The sequence below is a fragment of the Serinus canaria genome, chromosome 1, assembly GCF_022539315.1.
Source record: "Serinus canaria isolate serCan28SL12 chromosome 1, serCan2020, whole genome shotgun sequence".
NCBI classification, from domain to species: domain Eukaryota; kingdom Metazoa; phylum Chordata; class Aves; order Passeriformes; family Fringillidae; genus Serinus; species Serinus canaria.
The window spans coordinates 111069378-111090386 of record NC_066313.1 but is presented as its reverse complement, the minus strand read 5'-3'; the positions used below and the strand labels follow the sequence as shown (position 1 = coordinate 111090386).

Below are 21009 nucleotides of genomic sequence, written 5' to 3'. Positions count from 1 at the left end.
TACATGGTGGACTGGCTGAAGTCCAGACTGAGTTGGAATTAGAATACTTATTTCTTTCCTTTATTAGTTCTTTTTCTTCTTGCAGTAGAAGATGATGGACACAAGAAAAGCCAGTGAAGAAAGCTGCATCAAGGGATACGAGTGCTTTGTAGTTTCTCCCCATAGAACTGTTCATGTGAGCTTTTAATTCCAACTCAGTTTGGTGCTAAGTTTCATGTTTAAATGAAATTAAATATAAGCACACCCACAACTGACATTATTTTTGAGTGAGTACTTTGTGAGACCACTAAGAAGTTACTGTTTTCCTCTCCAAACTATAAATATATCCAAATTTTCTTGCAAATTGCCATGAGAAGATTTTATAACTACCATAAATCTGACCCTTGTTTTGAGTCTCCCACAGCTCTTTGGACACCACAGTAATTTTCTGTGGCTGTAAGAAGTTTTCTGCAGGATTCTGTAGTACTGGGGTACATATTTAGGGCTGAATTTCTTGACAGAACTTGCAGAGTAGAAAGCAGCAATTAATCTAAGCTGAGTTAGAGAGCAGCTGCTTCTATTGTGCTGTGGATTTCTGGGGGTTCTGGGCTGGCAGAATTTATTTTTTCTGGCAAAAGCCTGAGTTTATTTATTTATTTATTTATTTCAGTGTAGTTGCTGATATGGGGAGTGATGCAGCCCAGAGCTGCCAGCCTCATTTGCTGGTGTCAGGGACACCTTTTGTTGTTGTAACTGATGCTGTCTGAATGTGACAAAACACTTGATAAGCTTGGCCAAGCGTGCCAGAAAACAAAACAAAAAACAACAAGCAATGTGGACTTCAAGCCCAGGCAGTTTAAAAAACCCCCAGGGTGTTCTGCCCTCATCAGGGAGTTGTTTCAGGAGAAAATCTGATCGATTTGGTTAAAAAAAATGAAGAGAGTTTTGCTTTTTGCTACTCAGGAGAGGCTGCACAGACTGAGGTGAGCACTAGAAAACGCTCAGATCCTTGGTGCACTTTGCCACAGCTCTCCTGGCAGTGGTTTCTGCTGGTTTTTGTAAGGCCCAAGAGACATTCACTCACAATATTGAAGTTTTTAACCAGTCACTGGCTTCTGTAGTAAGTAAACATTTTCCTGCCACTGAGGGCCCTTCTTCAGACAAGTGTGCCATGGGAGTGGGAGGAAGGCTGTGCTGCAGTGGGATGCTCCAGGCTGAATCCAAACTCCTGGTCCTTCCTGCCAGGCAGGCCAGGCTGCTGTGATGGGTCAAGTCATTTATTCCTCACTTTGTTCAGAAAACCTGAGGTTTGCCTTTCAAATTTTCCACAAGAAGGGTCTTCTCTGTCTGCCCCTCTTCCCGTCTGCCTCATTTCTTTTGTCTCACCTCTCATTCCTTCTCCTCCCCCAGAGAATTCTGTGTCTTCCCAGCACAGCCAGGTCAAGTGCTGCTTCTCCCTCTGACTGCCTCATTTCCCCTCCTATTTTCCCAGGCAAATTTGCAGTCTGGTTCATTAGTAAAGAAAATTCATTTGCCTTTAAGAAGGTTCCTGACTAATATTCTAATTTGGGGTCATAGTGAACCCCATTGTGAAGTTTCATTCCTCTCCAGTCTCACAATTTCCCAGAGTAGGTTTAAGGAAGGGCCAGGTGAGGAGACACCTGGAAGAAGAGAAACAAATGTAAGAGACAAAGCAGTTGGAAAGGAAAGGGAAAAGGAAAGGGAAAAGGAAAGGGAAAAGGAAAGGAAAAAGGAAAGGAAAAAGGAAAGGAAAAAGGAAAGGAAAAGGAAAGGAAAAAGGAAAGGAAAGGAACGAAAGGAAAGGAAAGGAAGGAAAGGAAAGGAAAGGAAAGGACAGGAAAGGAAAGGAAAGGAACGAAAGGAAAGGACAGGCCAGGAAGGAAAGGAAAGGCAAGGGGAAATGGGAACACGGAAAGGACACCAGGGAAAAGGGAACCGGACCACGGAAAGGAAAGGGTAAGGAAAGGAAGTAATTTGGTTTCCTGAGCAAAAGAGAAGAAAAAAGAAGTAATTGGTTCTGTGTACATTCAGACCTAAAATTTGAGCAGTGAAGACAATTAGTTGGGTGTTAGTGGAACAGGGACTGGGGTGTGCTGTATCCTGTGCATCTGCCCATGCCAGCACTTTGGAGGCAGTGAGGGATGTGAGTGCCAACTTAAGTCCTTCCTTGCACCAGCCCAGCTTGTGTTTTCTGAAGCAGGGCAGATGCATGAAAGGTTTAGTCCTTCTTCCAGATGCTTGTAAGCTTTGTCCTTGTAATCCTCAGAAGCAGGGGGAGGAAGAATGGATCTCTCTAGATGAGAAAACACGGGCTGGAGAGATGATCTGAGGATGGGCAGCCGTGTGTGTCAGCTCTGATGCTCTTTCTGATCAGCTTTATTGACAAGCTGACATGTCTGTAAATCCAGACAGACCTTAAAAAGTGCCTGTCAGGGTTTGAATTCACACAAGGGAAAATGTTTTCTAGAGAATTTTTAAATGAGTAGCAGAGATAAGTCGAGAGAAATCCTCAAGATAGAATGTGTAAAGCACTACTCAGATTAATTTTTGTCTTCCATGTAATCATTTTAAGTGACTCAACTGTTTTCAGTTTTTTTTCCCGTGCTTAAATCTTCAAGAAGTCATTGGCAACTCTAAAAACACCAGCAGAGTAACATTCACCCTCTGATTTTGATCCCTTTTAAAGATTTTCCAGCTATCTGTAACTTTTATTTCATTTGGTTTACATTCCTTCACTGTTACTACGTGCACTTATTTTGTTTATTGCAATCTGGACTGGTGGCAAGGCCGATTAACAGCTGCTGAACTCTGCTGGTTAAAAGCTCCCTTTTCAGTTGTACTCAACCTTGCCAAAATCCAATTGCTCAGGCTGAAATTTGTCATTTTGATTGCTTGCCTCAAGCAGAATTATTTTGGAAGGGTTCAGCAAAGTCATTCCAGTACTTTCCAAAAATGAGGCTTGAGCAAAATGTTAGCACGTCAAGAAATTAAAAACAATTTCTGGTGGCCTTTTGTCTGACTGCTTTGAGCCTTTGTCATTTTGAACAGAAATGTAACATTTGTCATCTGGGATGTGACTTTTCTATCTGTTATACAAGTCCTACATTTGTGTGAGTTCAGTGAAGCAGTTAATTATTTTTTTTTTCTGTGAAAACTCAACATCACTGAGCCAAACAGTAAACACTAAAGCAATTAAACCAACACTGTCTTTGAAAGGCTTAAGGAAATCATAGTTTTCCTTAATTGCTGCTACACTCAGTGATCCTTTGGCCAGGAGCTGAAGCCAAAGGCAGAGTTGTGCCCTTTCTGTGCTCCCAAAACACCACAACTGCTTAGGAAAAAATGCCCCTCCTTGCTTGGGAGCAGAGGCTCCCAGAAGCTGGAGCAGGGAGTTCAAAGGATGGGATGACAAAGGAGTTCAGTAGGGGCTCCTCAGGAAGCTGGAACCACAGAGGATTAGGCAGGATTTGATACTTTTGGGATGGGAAGCAGGACCAGGAGGGAGGAATATGGACTGGCTGTGTCACCAGGATACTTTATTATAATAAAAGAAATGATATACTAAGACTATACTAAAGAAAGAGAAAGGATACATCAGAAAGCTAGAAAAGAATGATAATAAAAACCTGTGACAGACTCAGAGAGTCCAGCACAGCTGGCTGTGATTGGCCATTAATTAAAAACAATTCACATGCTGGGTAAACAGTTCTCCAAATCACATTCCAGAGGAGCAAAACCAGGAGAAGCTGAGGCTTCTCATCTTGCCAGGAGAAGAAATCCTGGTGTAGGGATTTTTCATAAAATATCATGGTGACAGGCTGGGAGGAGTATGGATTGGCTGGACTGGAATTTTGAGGTTAGGGAATGTCCTGGAGCAGTTTTGGGGAGCAGGAGCAGCCAGATAAAGACACAGCACGGTTGAGGTCTGCTGGGAGCTGTGGTGACCATGGGGTCTGGGGCAGAGCTGGGCTGGCCCTGAGCTGGGACAGAGGAGGTGGAGCAGGAGCAGCCACCACATCTGAGGGCATCAGAGCTTTCTCATGGCTCCTTTCCTGGCAGCTTCACGAATCCCATCCAAAAAAATAGTCAAGTTCATTCCCTTTGCTGCTGATTCAGGAACAGGACAGCAGCCTCCCACCACTGCCAGTTACTCCATTAAAACTGGTGTTGATTTAACAGTTCCGAGCAGCAGTGCTGAGGAGCCATGTGGGTGTCCATATGTTGCATCAAAATACATTTTTTGTGCTTTAAATCTAGGAAACACTGTGCTCCTAAGACCATGGAAGTTTCAATGTCAAAAATTCAAGTTGCCCACTCCATGATTCAGTTAATTTTGTCTAATGGTATCAGTTCATTTTGTCATTTATTAACTTTCTCGTGTTCAACTTTGTAACCTGAATGTTCTTTTAAGATAGCTTTATGTGTGCAATAAACTTACAGCTGAAGCAGGAGGGGAACCTTTATCCCCTGGCCTCAGTCAGATTTTCATGTCAATTAGTCTATCTGGCACAGGGTTTAATAACTTTCTAATTGCAATTGCAGCACTTAGCTAAATCAATGGCCACCCCTCCTGACAAAATTGATTTTAAATAGCTGTTGTTAAAAGGCACCAGGTGAAAACTTAGTGAGGTGAAAACCAAGATAAGATTAATTGGAAGCCTCCTTTTCTTCTAGACAGCTCATATTAATAAAACTTGCTTTTTGTTTTGCCTTAACATATTTTTGCATTGAAAAAAAAAATTGAAAGGAATCTTACAGAGGAATCTTTCTGAGCTTCCTTTGAGATGTTGCAGGATGGGAGGATTAAAAGGGGGGACAGTCCCTTCTGGAGAGGCAGAGGATGACAAAAGGGATTTGTTCCAGCTCTGAGGACTGGAAAGCAGCAAGGCTGGAGGGCCAGTGTGGTACCTCACACACCACTTCTCTGGCAGCTCAGAAATGCACCACACTTCCAGCACGTACAACCTTCCTTTGTGTCCTCAGTGTTCTGTGTGGGTTTGTTAAGTGCACCATCTGTCAGGATAATGAGACCATTTTCACTTCCCTGCTCCATAACCTCCTGATGCAGATAGAGAGCTGGAATATGGACCTGCTTTCTCTTTCCTTTATTGGAAAAACATGCTTGCTTTTACCCACATTAAAAAAAAAATAAAATAAAAAGGTGTGTGGGTGTGATTAATCGATACAAAGGCTATAAAAAGGTGGATACTCCTCCTTGCCACACACCTGAGAATAAGCCCACTGCAAGGCAGCATTAATGATCTACACTTCAGTCAGGTGCTTGTCAGAACACAGAGCTGCACTCTTAGGGGAGAACAACCCCTCCACCCTTTATCTGAACTAGCAACGGGTTTAAAAGAGGATGTTGCTGAGTCAGTGCCTAGGACCTAGAAGGTTTGGAATTCTGTTTTTTTATGAGGTGGGGGGAAGGGGAAAAAAAAAAAGCACAAGTAGGATTTGAAGTACAGTCTAGTGGCTTTGGAGCCCGACCTTGCTCATTATCTTTGTTGCTTTGGAAAGGATTGGAAAATTACATTACCCCACAACCATCAGTCCTCACTCAATAAATACAGAGGCTCAAGGCAGGGACAAGAAATCCCACAGAGCTTTGGTATTGACTCCTTACAATTCCAGGCTTCAGCCTCCCAGTACAGTGACTGCCTTTGGGTAATGAAAGGCTGCTCAGAAGGACACCTTGACCTTCTGGATTCATTCCCCCCTCTTTTATAGGACCTGTTCACTGCCATTTTTTACTCCCTTATGCTAAACAGTAAATTGTCCTATGTGACAATAAGGTCTTTTTTATTACTCTGGGACAGGAAATCAGTGGAAGAGCAGAGCTGTGCTCCAGTTCTGCATCAGAGCCAAGAGTTGTGTCCACCTCAGCATCAGTTTCCACCTCAGCATCAGTTTCCACAGTAGGGGTGGGAAAGAAGAAAACATGGCAAGGATGTATGGTGGGGCTGGATTTCTTCCATTGAGGAATGATGAAGCAGTAACTTGTGTGCTTTGGTGAGTTAGGAACATGTGAGTGCAATTGTGCTGTGAAATCAGAGTTCTCTATTGAGTGCACCATGTTGGGGAGCTGCACTAGGAGGTGGCCACTGTGGTCTTCTGAGCTCTGCATGCAGATCCCAGGCTGATATCAGAGATCCTTGGCTTGGATCAGCCTTGAGAATCATGGCAATACCTTTTAAAGTGTTCTTGTCTTCTACAGATGGCCACCCAGCTCATCTGACACCCACATTTCATTCCTCCTGCATTCTCAGCCCTGTTTTGACTGCCTTTGCCACATGCTGGGTGCAGCAGGGTTCTTTGGGGCACCTCCACCTTTCAGGATGGCAGCAGCCATCACCTGGCTCATTCTTAGCTAAGTAGCAGAGCAGAGGTTTGGTGTTTGCTGTAGCTGCTGAATTCAATTACAGCTCTCTCAGAAACAGCCATTTGGCTGCTTGTTCACATGAAGCATTTGATATTGCTTGTGGTGGTGTTAGCTGTAATCCCTTATTAGAGGTATAGAAGGAGTCTTATTGATGTACACATAAAGGCACACAGTGTACACAAAAATTCACTATCTCTGAATTAAACTGAAAGGAGAGTGAGAGTGCTGATACAGGTTTTTTTTTTTTTTTTGTCTGTTCAACTATATTTCTATAAAAAGAAAAGTGTATGCACAGTGTTCAGTCAGCTCCTGAGGGAGCATGAGAGGATCCAGATCAGCTCCACAACTGGCAGCTTCCCTGGCCATCTCAGCAGAGGGAACAAATGTTCATTCTGACCCTCTACTGAAGGTGAGCTGTTCTCTTCTTCTCTATCCCATGGGATCAGAGCAGACAGTTGGACTTGTGAGAGAAGGTGTGCCAACCTTTATTTTATTTTCTTCCTTCCTGGAGCAAACAAGATTTCTTAGCTGCTGCAGTTTCAGTGTAGTACTTTTCATAAGGGCTAAATAATTCATTTGGTGAGAAAGAATTTCTCATGAAATAGCAGATAAGTGTGTTCATCTGAAATTCTACAGTGTGTAGTTCAGGCATCACTCAGGCTCAGGCAATGTAACTCATTTAAAGAACAATACCTACATCTGAACCAGTCCCTCTGAGCTGCCTTTAACAGGAGAATTATGCAGTATGGGAAGGGATTCAAGGGTGAGATTCCAGCTGTCCAAAAAAATACTGGAATTGCACCCTTGGAATCCTTGCTTTTCTCCATTTCTAAACACCTGCAAGTTTGGCTTCCTTTACAGCTGGACTCCATGATCTCAAAAGATCTTTTCCAACCTAAATGATTCTATGATTCTAAGTTAGATTAAGGATTTTTTTCCCCCTAGAAATTGGCCAGACCTTTTTAACTGGAATCTGGTTTTGAAATATTTGGCTTAATGAGCTTCTGCAGAACATGTAACATGGCCTTCCAAGTGTCTCTTGGGCAAGCCAGCCTGAAACACACTCACAGTCCCCTCCAGCATTTAATTCCTTCTCATCCTCTTTCAGAGCCACATTGCCACTGGATCTTAATTTATCTCCCCTGTGCTGCTGTTTCAGTGTTATCCTACATTCTCCTGAGCAGCCCCTCCTCTCTTCCTAAGAAAGTTAAGCAAGCCAGCCTGCAGGGGAAATAAACAGAGAACTTGTGTTCATTGGAGACATGTAAACTCAAATAATAATTCTGTTGGGGTAACAGCCCAAGCAAAAGAAAACAGTGGAAATTTCCTAGAACCAACCCTCCTGCAACAGGGTTTCTTTGCTTTATGGTGGAAAACTACAGCTGGGTGACTGCTTTCAGGAGTCAGAGATGTTAAAATTCTTTACCTTCTGTGAGCAAATTTCATTCTGTGGAACATTCAGTGAAACTTTTGGTCAGAGTGAATCTATCCAGCACTCTGGCTGAGCTTGTGGGTGCTGTAGCAGAAGTGACAGAGCCAAGTGATGCAGGAGCATGTGAGACCCAGTGGCAGGCCAGGTTTTGTGATAAATCAATGTCCATCAGAGTTTCAGCTCAGGCTGTACTACCTCGGAGCTGCTCCAGAAGCCTGGATTTTACATTCATCACATCTCTGGGGCTGTCCTGAAGGGATGAGTTTGGTTTTATGGAGGGGTGACAAACTTTCTTCCGCCAAATGCTCTCCCAAAGGAATCTCTTGGAGCAGGTTTGTTCATCCCAGCCTATTTTAACCCTCTGACAATTCTGTTCTGTCCCTATAGAACTCCAGGTACTTCCTTGGGCATTTTTAACTTCACAAACTCCACTTCTACCCAATTATTGACTAGCTGCCTCCACAAGCACTCCCAAACTGGCAGGTAGTGCAAAATGTTAAAAAAACATGGTCCATGTATTAAAGCAGTGCCTTTTTTTTACGGTGTGATTGTGCTAAATTAATTTATCCAATTGCATAATGAGCAATGGCCACGTTTGTGCAAGTAAAAGCTGCTCTGTTTGGCCATTATTAAAGTTGTTTGGTTCTTGCACTTAATCTGTGCAGTAGAATGCTTCTTACTGATAATATTTACAAGGCTTAGAAGATGCTGAAATAGAATCATAGAGTGGTTTGGACTGGAAGGGTTCTTCAAGCTCATCTTCCAACCCCCTCTTCCATAGAAAGGGAACATCCACTAGACCAGGATGCTCCAAGCCCTTTCTAACCTGGCCTTGGACATTTCCAGGGATCCAGAGGCAGCCACAGCTTCTCTGGGCACCCTGTGCCAGGGCCTGCCCACCCTCCCAGGGAAAAACTTCTCTGCAGTATCTCCTTTGCTTCAGAATGTGATATTGAATGGCAAAGCTCAATTCCTGTACCGTACCTCTGAGTGTGGGATTAAGTCATTTGTGATTAAAAGCTGTGATAGATTTTACAAGAGGAGAGTGTTTCTCACTGTGACTTTCCAAGTGCTGATAAAGTAGTTTTTATTAAAATTACCCTGTAAACTTAAAATAGCCTCTCATTAGTTGCTAACAGATATGCTGGTATCCAGTGACTCCAAGAAAGTGCCTTAATTTTCCACTTTGAGGATGAGCAGGGCAAAGTCTCACTCTTCTTTGTGTTTGGAAAAAACCATCTTCTGACTCCATACCACGGTGCTTTTGATTGATTCCTCTGCTTTGTGTGACTGACAGGTTTTGCTCTGTAACCCGTGCCACCTTCCCCAGCTCCTGTCACTTTGGCAGGCACGGGTTTGATCCCCCTTTCCTGCCACTCCTGTGTGGCATGTTGTGATAGCTGCCACTTCTCCAAGTTCCTTCCCCAGCTGCTCTTCAGGGAGCATCCCTGGAAAGCAATGCTGAGGGAGGCAGTGCCCCCCTGGAAGATAAAATCCTCTGGTTTTGTGTTTTCCTGGCGAGTGCTCTCAGGTCTCATCGGTCATCCCACAATTAGCAGTGAGTGCCAAGTCATTCTGAAGCAGTTCCATTGCAGTCTGAAGTAGGAGAGTGTTTGGAAGTGCTGTGTGGGTTTCTCTGGGTTTGGATTGAAGGCACTTGAGATGGTGTCTCATGTTCACACTCAGGTGTTTATTATTTCTTATCACTAAAACAGTCTCACTGCTGTGAGTTCTCAGCTTTTCATTAGAAGGCACAAAATGCCCAACAATCTCTTGTTCCAAGGGCTTTCAACACTGAACTATCCACTGAAGAACTGACACCTGGATTATTTTCCCTTTTACCCCAATAACTGATCCCAAAGAGCTGCAGTGGGGACTTTCCTGCCCAATTACAAAATGCCACCCAAACCCATGGAGAAGGAGGAAGAAGAAGGTGAAGAAGAAACCCAGTAGCACACCCTGTGCCCTCCATCTTGCTTCCATCCACAACACACTAAAAACCCCAAAACCTCAATTTCTCACCCAATGACACACCTGCACTGCTCTCTAGAATCTATTGCACACTTTTGGGGGTTCCAGTCTTTCTTGAAGTCTGGGAAACTTTCTCCATGGATGAGGGTCAAAGTCAGTGCTGCCCTGGGGGTCAGGGCACTCCAGAGCAGTCAGAGAAATATTCCCAGTGCCCTGGGTTTCCACAGTGCTGGGGGCAACATCTCTCTTAGAAAACAAAATGGGTTGAAAGCCTTTTATATGGTTTTGATGCAAAGTGGTGCAGCATGGCTGGAACCAAAAGGGCTAAACTCTCTTTCCCTCAGGGGTCCCACCCTCTGCCACCACAGTCCCTTGGCAGAGTGTGCCTGGAACAATCCCAGCCATGCCCCTGGCTGCACCAGCTCACAGATATTTAGGGAAGCTGTGGATGATGCCTGAGCTGTGCTGGGGCCTTGGATAATGTGCTGGTGTCGAGGTAGCCCTGAGGAAGTTCTCCAGTTGTTATTTTAAACATTACTGCTGAAGACACTTTTGCAAAGGTCAGAGCACTGAGGGGTGGTGGAGGGGAAAGAATTTATTGTTCTGCATTTGTAACCACATTAGGGCTCCCAGCTCAGGCTGGGAGCGCCTGCATGCTACCATAATAGGGAAATAACTGATCATATATTAATCAAGCAGTGGAGGAGCCAGTCAGGAGGGCAGCATGCTTCATGCACTGCTGAAATGCAGCTCCCTCCACAGCAAAGCTGGTTAAAGGCACAGTGCTTAACTGGGAAATGAGAACTGGAAATTGCAGAGGAAATTAACACCACGTTGTAACAATTCCCATTTGAAACTTGGCTGGAGCCTTGGGCATCATGGGCAGCTGCAGAATGAGACTCCCACAGCTCTGGGCTGAATTTGTGAGGAGGATTTTGGCATCCTGAACTGCAAGAGAGGCTGAATTAGGGATGGGTGTGTTATCCCTGCTGGTGGGTGTGGAAACCCAGGGCACAGGGGATGTTTCCCTGTCTGTTCTGGAGTGCCCTGACCCCCAGGGCAGCACTGACTTTGACCCTCATCCATGGAGAAAGTTTCCTAAACTCCAGAATAGACTAGAATTCAGTAAGGTGTAAGGTAGATTATAGAGAGCAGTGTAGGTGTGTCACTGAGGTGGGAAATTGAGGGTTTGGGGTTTTTAGTATGCTGTGGATGGAAGCAAGATGGAGGGCACAGGGTGTGGTCCTGGGTTTCTTCTTCACCTTCTTCTTTCTTCTTCTCCATGGTTTGGGTGGCTGTGACAGTGATCACAGGGGTCCCAGGATGAGGGAAGAGACGAGAAAGTTGACTCCGTGTTTCAGAAGGTTTGATTTATTATTTTACCATATATATTATGTTAAAACTATACTAAAAGAAGAAAGGATTTCATCAGAAGGCTGGCTAAGGATAGAAAAGGAATCAATAACAAAGGTTTGTCTCTGTCAGAGATAGTCTGGACAGCCAGACTGGGATTGGCCTTTGATTAGAAACAACCTCATGAGACCAATCCCAGATCCACCTGATGCATCCCACAGCAGCAGATAAGAATTGTTTACACTTTGTTCCTGAGGCCTCTCAGCTTCTCAAGAGGAAAAATCCTCAGGAAAGGATTTTTCATAAAACATGTCGGTGACAGGTGGCATTTTGTAATTGGGCAGAAAAGTCCCCATTGCAGCTCTGTGGGATCAGTTATTGGGTAAAAATGGGAAATAATCCAGGTGTCAGTTCCTAATTGGATAGTTTAGTCTTAAAACACCTTGGATCAAGAGATTGTTGGTCATTTTTGCTGTGCTTTTCCAGCGTGCTGAGCCTGGTGTGGGCAGCGTGCAAAACTTTAGATAACAATAAACAAGAGCCTGAAGACTGAAAAGATCCAGTGTGTCTCTCATTCCTGACACAAGACCACTCCAGGAGGGTCTCCCCAGACAGGGGAGCCCCCTGGGAGATCCCAACCTGAGTCCCAGAAGTCGGGGAATCAGCAACAGGTACCCTGACAGGTGGGGCATCGTTCTGCAGGGACACAGGGACCTGACAGGAGCTGGACTCCGTGGTCCTTGGGGGGTCCCTTCCAAGTCAGGAAATTCTGTGATTCTGTGTCAGGGCCAGCACTTGATGCCCAGCACCATCTCCCTTCAGCTCCCAGAGCTCCCACTGAAATTGCCAGTTTAGCACCCCTCAGACACAGCTTTAGCTGGTAAGAGATGAGATTACAGAGCTGAAAACAGGCTGGTTTTATTTGCTAGGTTCCTACTTAAACTTGCACAAAGTTTGATCTCCATGTGGGAATTTGAATTAGGGCCTCTGGTTTCATTCCCAGAATGCCTCCCATGAATTATGTACCTATCTGTGCATCAGTTATGTGTTTGTAAACCATTTTAAAAGGCTGGCAGTGATCCATTAATTATTTTGAAGATGAGGAATAATCGCTTAAATAATATTAGCATTTAAGGAAAAACAATATTTGTCTCTATATTAATTGCTGAGCAAAATCAATTCATCTGCAGTTGGTTACAATCTAGAGAATGCAATTTTTGTAAACTGAATTTCATTGCTATTCCTTTCTGTTCCATTATATTACCCCAATGTACATATTTTTTGTGCTATTTCATTTATCTTATGTCAGAAATAATATTCCTGTTCTCAAACATTATTACAACTAGGAAAAAAAGAAAGATTAATCAGACATTTCAAAAGCCTCATGCTGAAATAACATTTTTAAAATTATAGAAGAACAACCATTATTTTTTACAACAAAACTAATTTTTTGAGTTTGAGATAGCAACACCATATTCTGAAAGTAAAGGTCAATTTGAAAAATAAAAGATTCTGGTTGCCTAATAAGGTCGTGTTCTTTATACCAAATTAAAATTTACAGTTGAATCAAATGATATTAATTATTTCTGGCTTGCTTTGAGTGATATTCTGGGGCCAGTTGGTGTAGTTCAGATAAAAATAGATGTTACATTTAGTCTTATCATTAATGATAACCTTTATTTTTTTTTTCACATGGAGCCTTTGAAGTCTCAGGAGACTGCTGAGATCCAGGGGTTGCTTTTCAGTTTCAGAGATGGTTCCTTTGTGGACTTCACATTTCCCCAGCATCTTCCACCTTCAAAAACCTGAAAACAAAAACCCCTTGTGTAAAGCTGTAATTCCCCACCACCGAGTGCCTCTCTCCTGACAAACCCAATAGGGAGCTTTGGACTCTGGAAGGTGTCCCTGGAATGTCTGAGTTCCTTTTGGAGTGACAAAACAGGAAGAGCTTTAGGGATGGACTTCTTGTAACACAACGAGCATCTCACCCTGCAGCACTTCTAATGAGCAGGAAGGAAAATCACTGTTGTTCCTAAACTAATTAGAGAAAAATCCAGTGCTTAGTAATGAAGAAGCTGAATGTTTGTGGCCAGGAAGGCCGATAGCAACTGGGCTGGATGAGGAATTGTGTGTCCAGCAGGAGCAGGGCAGGGATTGTCCCTCTCTGCTGGGGTCCCTCAGGGCTGGGTCCAGTTCTGCTCCTGCAGGAGAGCCCTGGAGGGGCTGGAGCGTGTCCAGGGCAGGGAAGGGAGCTGGGAAGGGGCTGGAGAATTCCTGAGGGAGTTGGGAAGGGGCTGAGCCTGGAGCAAAGGAGGCTCAGGGGGCCCTTGTGGCTCTGCACAAGTCCCTGCCAGGAGGGGACAGCCGGGGGGGTCGGGCTCTGCTCCCAGGGCACAGGGACAGGAGGGTTGTGGAGTTCTGCTGCCCCAGCCCTGGAGGAGCTGGAGCTGCTGCAGAGAGCCCAGAGGAGGCTCCAGGATGGGCAGAGGGCTGGAGCAGCTCTGCTGGGAGGAAAGGCTGGCACAGCTGGCATTGCTCACCTGCACAGGAGAAGCTTTGGGCTGAGCTCAGGGTGGCCTTGCAGGGCCTGAAGGAGCTGGGAAAAGAGACACAATTCCAAGTACAAGGGGGAATGGCTCCAAACAGACAGAGAGTAGGTTTAGGTTAGATATCAGAAGAAATTCTTTACTGTGAGCTTAGTGAGGAACTGTAACAGTTTGCCCAGAAATTCTATGGATCCCCCTGGATCCCTGGCAGTGCCCAAGGCCAGGTTGGACATTGGAGCTTGGAGCAGCCTGGCACAGTGGGAGGTGTCCCTGCCATGGCAGGGGTGGCACTGGATGATCTCTAAGGTCCCTTCCAACCGAGGCCATTCCATGGTTCTATAACTCCCCTAAAAAATGAGTCTTTTATTTCCTCACCCTCAAATAGATATGGAGGGGAAAGAATGGCCAATATCAACTCTTGGCTTTTAAAACTGTTCCTTGTGAGGAGTTAAGTGTGGCCTCCACACCCCTGAGCATCCATATGTTTTCTCCAGTTGGCTGGTTGCTCTGTGGAATCTGGGCAGACAAAATTACTCTTCCCATCACATAAAGATAACATCCATGTGATGTTTCAACATCCATGTGATTCCTGCCCACTTTGGTCCTCTTTAATTCAGGGCTGTTCTGCCTCATTGGACAGGCTGGTAGAATAGCTTGGGATAAAGATTGTCACAGCTTGAAAAATCTTTGGAGCAGTGGGAGGTAATGATCCTGCCTGAGGCAAACACTGCTTCTGGCCCTGTGATTCTGTCCCACACTCCATTGAATCTCTTTTCCCAAACGCTGCAGTTTAGCCCCTGAAAAATGCAGTATTTTTGTGAGTGTATTCCATCATTAGTCTGGTCCCATAACTCCTGTTAGATGTGAGCAGGGTTAGCAGCGGCAGAGGATGGCACCTGAGACATGAAATGCCAGGAATGGCACCTGAGACATGAAATGCCAGGAAGAGGCTTCAGCCCATGTGATTTTTCATGCTGAAAGGTCTTCCAGAATGTGACAAGCAATTTCTGCTTCATCTCGAAGATGGGAATTTCTGAGAATAAAGACTGAGTCCCTTTTTCCACCCTACTAACCTTTTCCCTTCCCTGAGCAGTTTTGGGAAGGACTGATCTGTTTAGGCTGTGTTAAAATGTCAGAAAAGACTGCTTGAAACTTTTGGCCCATAAGGAATAAGCAATGTTTCCTTTTCCCAGCGTTATCACAATTCATTTTGCTTCATAGTTGAAAAGTAAATGAAAGAAATAGCTGGAGGCACATTTGTGAATAATTACATTTACACCACATTTCTTTAGAGTTTGATGGGTAGATTTATGTGTAAGATTTTATTGTTTTCCTTCAGCTTCATTATCCATCCAGTGTTTTCCATGGATCACAAGGCGCTGTAGCAGATCATGGGGACAGCATTCTAATGCTGTTTTTTCTGGAAAGGGAAAACACAGATCTTTTTTCAGCTGCAGCAGTGCAAGATGATGGGAGACTTGGAAAGCAGCTCATTAGCTGCTGCTTCAGGCTCTCCTGCTGGGATGAGTGCTGCCTGTGGAGAGGGAAAACCTGTGCCCTATAAATTGTCTCTGACTCCAGCCCTGCAGTGGGGTGGTGCTGGGGTGTGGGGTGCCCCTTGCCAGCAGGCAGTTGATGTTGTTCCCTGTGGCATTCACATCCTCTGGAAAAGTCCCTTTGCCCAGGATTTTTCTCCTGGGAAGCTGAGAAGCCTCAGAGAAAAAGAGAACAATTCTTGTCTGATTTGCTTCTCCTGTGTTTTGCTCCTCTGGAATGTGTTTGGAGATTGTTCACCCCCAGGTGATTGTTCCATTGCATTCTGCTGGGAGCTGTTTTCACTCTTTGGCCAGTCAGGGCCAGGCTGGGTCAGGGCTCTGGAGAGAGTCACCAGGTTTCATTAGTATCTTTTTAGCCTTCTGTCTGTATCCTTCCTGTATTCTTTAGTATAATACAGTTTAGTATTCTTTAATATAATATAGTATCATAAAATAATAAATTAGCCTTCTGAGAACATGGAGTCAGATTCATCATTCCTGCCTTCATTGGGACCTCTCCCAGCAAATACAATAGTTCTCCAAGGAGTTTGCTCCACCACTGATCAGATTTGCCTCAACTGGCACCAGAGCCAGTCCATGGTTAAATGGGATTCTGGGAAATTCATTGGGTAACAATCTTTTGTTATGTCCATAGCTGCTGGTGTGGGATTGTTCACCTCTCCTGCTGGCAGCTATCAGAGCCCAGCAGGGACATGCACTGGTTTGCCAGGGTGTCAGAAGAGTCCAGCAGAGTATGAAGGAATCTTTCAGGGAAAGCCTTGCAATAGCTGGGTTTAGTGGGAAGGGTTAGGGGGATTTATTCATTGTGGTGCTAAGGAAAGCAGATCCCCCCTTCAGAAAGCAGAAAATGCAGGCCAGGGCTTATCAAACATCTCTGAATCCTGTAAAATCACAAGAAGCTCATGAGTTTAGTTCTGCTGACTCAAAACAAAACAGTTTTGTTTTCCCTGGTTTTCTCCTGGGGGTGGGTGTAGTCCAGGTATCCTCAGATACCAGTGTGGAAGGAATCATCATTTAATTTAGAAAGTGAAGATACCAACAATAGGTTGTGTGTGACAATAAAGGTGGGGAGGGAATCCTGATCCACCTTTATTGCCACATCAAGGTAGCTTGGAAAAAAGTGGTTTGCTATCCAAATGGTTGGCCCCCACCAGCAGGAATGAAAAAATCAAGTCTAGGAGTAAAACCTGTGCCAGTGCTTACCTGAGCTGTGGCCTGCGGAGAGCAAGAATTTCCTGGGTTTTCAGACCATTTCCAAGGTAATTATCCCTTGTGAAAGGAAAACCAGGAGTGCATGAAAGAGGAGCATTTCTACAGGCTTGCTTTCAGCTCTCTGCAGAAATTTAATGATTTGAGGACTCAAATCCAACAGCCTGCACACTTGAGATATGTGAACAACTACTGACAGGGAAAAGTTACTGTGCCATGGGTGGATATGGAGTAGGAAGGGTGCAAAAAAGGCTTCAATCTTTTTATCAATGCAGTGAGGTGATTTCTAGTCTGTGCAGGTCCTGAGCCCAGACTGGATTTCCATTGTAATTATTTGGTTAATTCTTAATTTTTAGAATCACAGATTGGTTTGGGTTGGAAGGGACCTTAAAGATCACCTGGTTCCAGCTCCTCTGTCACAAAGGAGTTGGAACTCCTGCTCCCAATCAGTAAAACCATGTTGTTTGCAGGGTGTGGTACTTTTTAAATCACAAGGCTGCTTTTAGGGAAGCAGCTCAAGGTAAAAGCTAAAATTTTATTCCCTTAGACAAAGCCCAAGCTGGCACCCCACTGAATTTTCTCTTGAGAAAATTGACAGTCCATCTGTGTTGTGACAGGTATCAATTAGAAATGGTTTGGGGAGAACTCCAAGAAAATCCACTCCCAAAATTTGGGAAATACCCAATCCAGCTCTTTTCAGTTTGACATAGGACTTAAACTCTTTAGGCAAATATGTCTGTGCAATTAATATATATTAATATATATTCTCAATGTATGGAAATGTGGATGGACCATCCATGTATAAAATGTGAAATATGTGCATAGGGAGAAAGAAAATTATACAGAAATGTCCATTATATTACATTGCCTAAATAGATAATGCACATGTTGTTTTGTAATGTGTATTATGCACATATGTGTAATCATTATATTTCCCTACCATCTGCTAATTATGAATTTCTTCTTTATTCATATAATTATCTTGGCCCATTTGAACACTTCTAATTTCTTAATTACAAGTCTAAATCATGGCTGAAAACTTCCTGTGCTTTTTTTTTTTTTTTTCTATTTTCCTGTCACCATTTCTCAGTGGTGACAGGAAAATAGAAGAGCTCATATGGAATTTCGGTTTTGATGTCAACAACTGTAGGTCAAAAGAAATAAAAGGAAGTAAAACCTTAAGGTATTGTAAATTGTTGTATTACAGTTGATTTTAAGGCAGTGATGATGGTACACATCAAGCAAAGATTTAAGTGTCCTGGAAATTTTAGAGACAAATTACACTAAATGCTGCATTTCCTTAAGTGTTAACGTGAGATTGCTGAGTCACTGTTGCAAGTTAAGATAGTGCTAAAACTTGGCTGGAATAGGAAATGAGCTGCACAAGCCAGATTTCTTCAAGAGCCACAGACCCAATTGTGTCTGTTCATCCACCCATCTGGTTTTCCCAACTGGCATTTCCAAAGGACAGCAATTATTACACTGAAAGGCTAAAATCAGTGGATAGACTCCTCTTTACTGTTAGGTTGCCTTTAACCCATAAATACCAAATAAAAATCAGTTCCAGTTTCTCCTTGGCTGTGTCATTTCCGACCTTCACATCCCTTTCCCCACGGAAGATAAACTCTAATTGTATTTCTGTACTTAGGGTGGTTGTATTGCTTGAATAGCTGCACAAACCATGCAGATTCTCAGATTTAATGACATGATTCTGTGATTTAATGACATAAAGTTAATGGATTGATTTTGTTCCACAAGTCTTTGTTTTGATAGCTTAGCTTTTCATTAGCCTGTATAATAAAATTTGGTGAGCTCTCAAGCTGTTCTTTCTGTCCAGATTTTTTCTTCTTCCATTTTCATCTTTCTTCTTAAATGTTTTCTAAATGAAACAAAATACTAAGTGAACATTTCTCTTACATTAGCGTAGCTGCATTTATTATTGTAGTTAAAATAAAATCAATATGGAATTTTGCAAAACCTTCCCTTTAAATAGTTCCTCAGTTTAGGATAGAAAATGGACACAAAAATTGAGTTCTGAGTAGGAACAAGAAGTAAAGGCAAGAAATCCTGCAGGACTCATGCTAAAACCATGGAATGGCATCCCTGTTTTCTAGTGTGCAGGACAGAGACAATGGGGGATAAGTTTATTTCCCCTTTAATAACACATTGAACATGTTGCCTTTATTTGCATTAACACTACTTGGGGATCAGCATCCTGGAGTTATTAATGTCAAGAAGGAAGAGCAAAGTGGTTCAAAATGGGTGAATTCCCCCAAGCAGAGCTCCCTGCAGACTCCTGGTGTGATGGGCACTGCAGGCTGGCACACAAGAGTTACATCAGTGAGTTTAACAAACCAATTTATGGTGAAAAACTCAGTGCTGTGACAAGGTTAGTGGGGCAAACGTGTGCTTCCACCAACTCAGCCCAGGCAGTTTAGGGTTATCTTTGCAACCAGGGCAGGAATTTTCCCAGGGCTGCACTTTTAACTTGTAGGTGGGTGAAGGAAAATTCAGCAGAGTCAGCTGGGTTGGCCACGTGGAGGTTGAATGCAGCTGAAGGGAAATCTGAGGCCTGGGAATAAAGGAAGGCAAAGAGCCAAGGATTGAGGATGAAAGACAAGAGCAGAGCCTGGAGAGAAGTGAGGGAAGCAGCACAGTGGTGGAGAGATTGGGCATAAATGATTCAGAGGGGAAGAGCTGTGCATGTTGGAAGGGATGAGGCAGGAAATGAGTGGAAAGGATGGAAATTAGCCTTAGGAAGTATTATCTCTTCCTCTCATGCTGGAGGTGTGATAAGAACAGGGTCTTAATGCCTCTACTTTAAAATATTTTAATCTGCCTCTTTTTTTAGAGTAAACATAGAATAATTTAGGTTGGGAAGGAACTTTAGGTTCTCCCTGCTGGGTGGCACAGAGGAGTCCCTCTGTCCCTCACTGTTGGCTCCCTGGGCTGGGGGGACTTGCCCAGATGCTGGGTGAGTGCTGAGCCCCCTTTGGATGTTGCTTCTCAGTGCCCAGCTCCCCAAGCTCTGTCACTGGGAGGGATTTGATGTAACTTGTGCCAGGTTTATTCCCTGAATCTGCTACCCATTGCCATGGCTGTGTCTGTTGATGCCTTTTCCTCAGTCAGAAAATGGAGAGCCAGATAAGGTTAAGGGAAAAAGGGCTTTTACCTCAGTATTAGTAAGGATCTTTAGGAAGAAGGAGAAAGCAGCAGAATTTTTCACCTCTGCTGTTCAGTGACCATCCCTGTCTGAAAAAGCTGTTGATGTTTTTGTTCTGTTTCCTTTGAGCAGATGGGCAAAAGAAGGTCCAAGAGGAGTTTGACATAGACATGGACGCGCCAGAGACAGAGCGGGCGGCCGTGGCGATACAGTCCCAGTTCAGAAAATTCCAGAAGAAAAAAGCTGGGTCCCAGTCCTAGTAGCTACCTCACAGCTCAAAACAAAGTAATCCTGAGATGATTTATCAAGATCAGAAATAACACAAAGATGCATGTACAGAAATTATCAATATTTAAAACCCCATTGGCAGATAACAACCCATGAGCTTGTGTGCGACTTCATCCCAGATGTTTCACGCCCATTATCCTCTGTAACTCACCATTTTACTTGATGTTGTAATAAAAAGTTAGGGTGAAGTAATTAAAGTGTCTGCCTTCATCTGTCTTTCCATATTAATCCAGCAAGTGCAGCGTTACAAATGAACCCAGCCCAGATGCCTGTTTCCCTCTCCACCTAAAGCTCAGAGTCATAACAGCACCGTATGTTGCAGGGATTTTTGCTGAGGGATGAGATAGATGCATCTCAGCCCTGCTTCCCTCATTTGGAGAATTCCAGCTGCCAGCAAAATGTGAAAATAAAATGATTTTCTTGTAATGAGCTGAAAGTAAAAAAAAAAAAAAAAAAGAGAAAAGTTGCAGACAGAAGCTGGCATGAGGGGTGTAGGAAGCAGGGAGCAGTTTATTTTTGTCTTGCAAGTGTCAATAAAGTGGTTTGAGTGGGGAAATTGTGCCTGTCCTTCCTCTTTGCATGATAACATTCAGAGATCTTGGACCACATTGACTGTTATGGAAAGAAAATAATAAACCAGACACAAAATATCTTTGGAAGTTTGGGATTGATTTTTGTCTGTAAAAATAGAAACTGACCATCTAAACTCTATTTCTTGATGCACTTTTTCAGTCTCTACATAATCAACAACTCTTTCTGTGCCATCTCTTTACTTCCATATTATATTCATTGTTTGGGGAGTAAATCATAACAGGCTTCCTGTGTCCATTTGCACTGTCCTGTATTCAGCTTTGAGCCCCTTTATTGCTGTGTTAGCCCAGCTTTGGATCAATAAAAAATCAGCTACAACGTGTCTGAAGTGGGGAATTGAGTGGTGACAGCCTGCCAGCCTTTCACTCCTTCAGGGGCACAGATCAAGGTGCCATTCCCAGCTCTGCCCAGGGAGATTCTTTTCTTCCTCTCCCACCTTCCACAGAAGTGTTTGATCACCAGGGCAAGGGACAAGGGCATCATTAATCACCTTCAAACAGAAGTCCAGAGCAGGGGCA

At 43.7% G+C, this 21009-nt stretch overlaps 1 protein-coding gene across 1 annotated transcript in view; it reads left to right on the top strand.

The window, feature by feature from the left end:
- The window catches only part of PCP4 (Purkinje cell protein 4), a 50616-nt gene extending 30066 nt beyond the window's left edge, over positions 1 to 20550 (top strand). Inside the window, exon 3 of the mRNA XM_018913411.3 lies at positions 19745 to 20550. Within this exon, the coding sequence (XP_018768956.1) occupies positions 19745 to 19872 (128 nt within the window). The 3' untranslated portion in view covers positions 19873 to 20550. The remainder of the gene's footprint in view (positions 1 to 19744) is intronic.
- Positions 20551 to 21009: the final 459 nt, after the last annotated feature.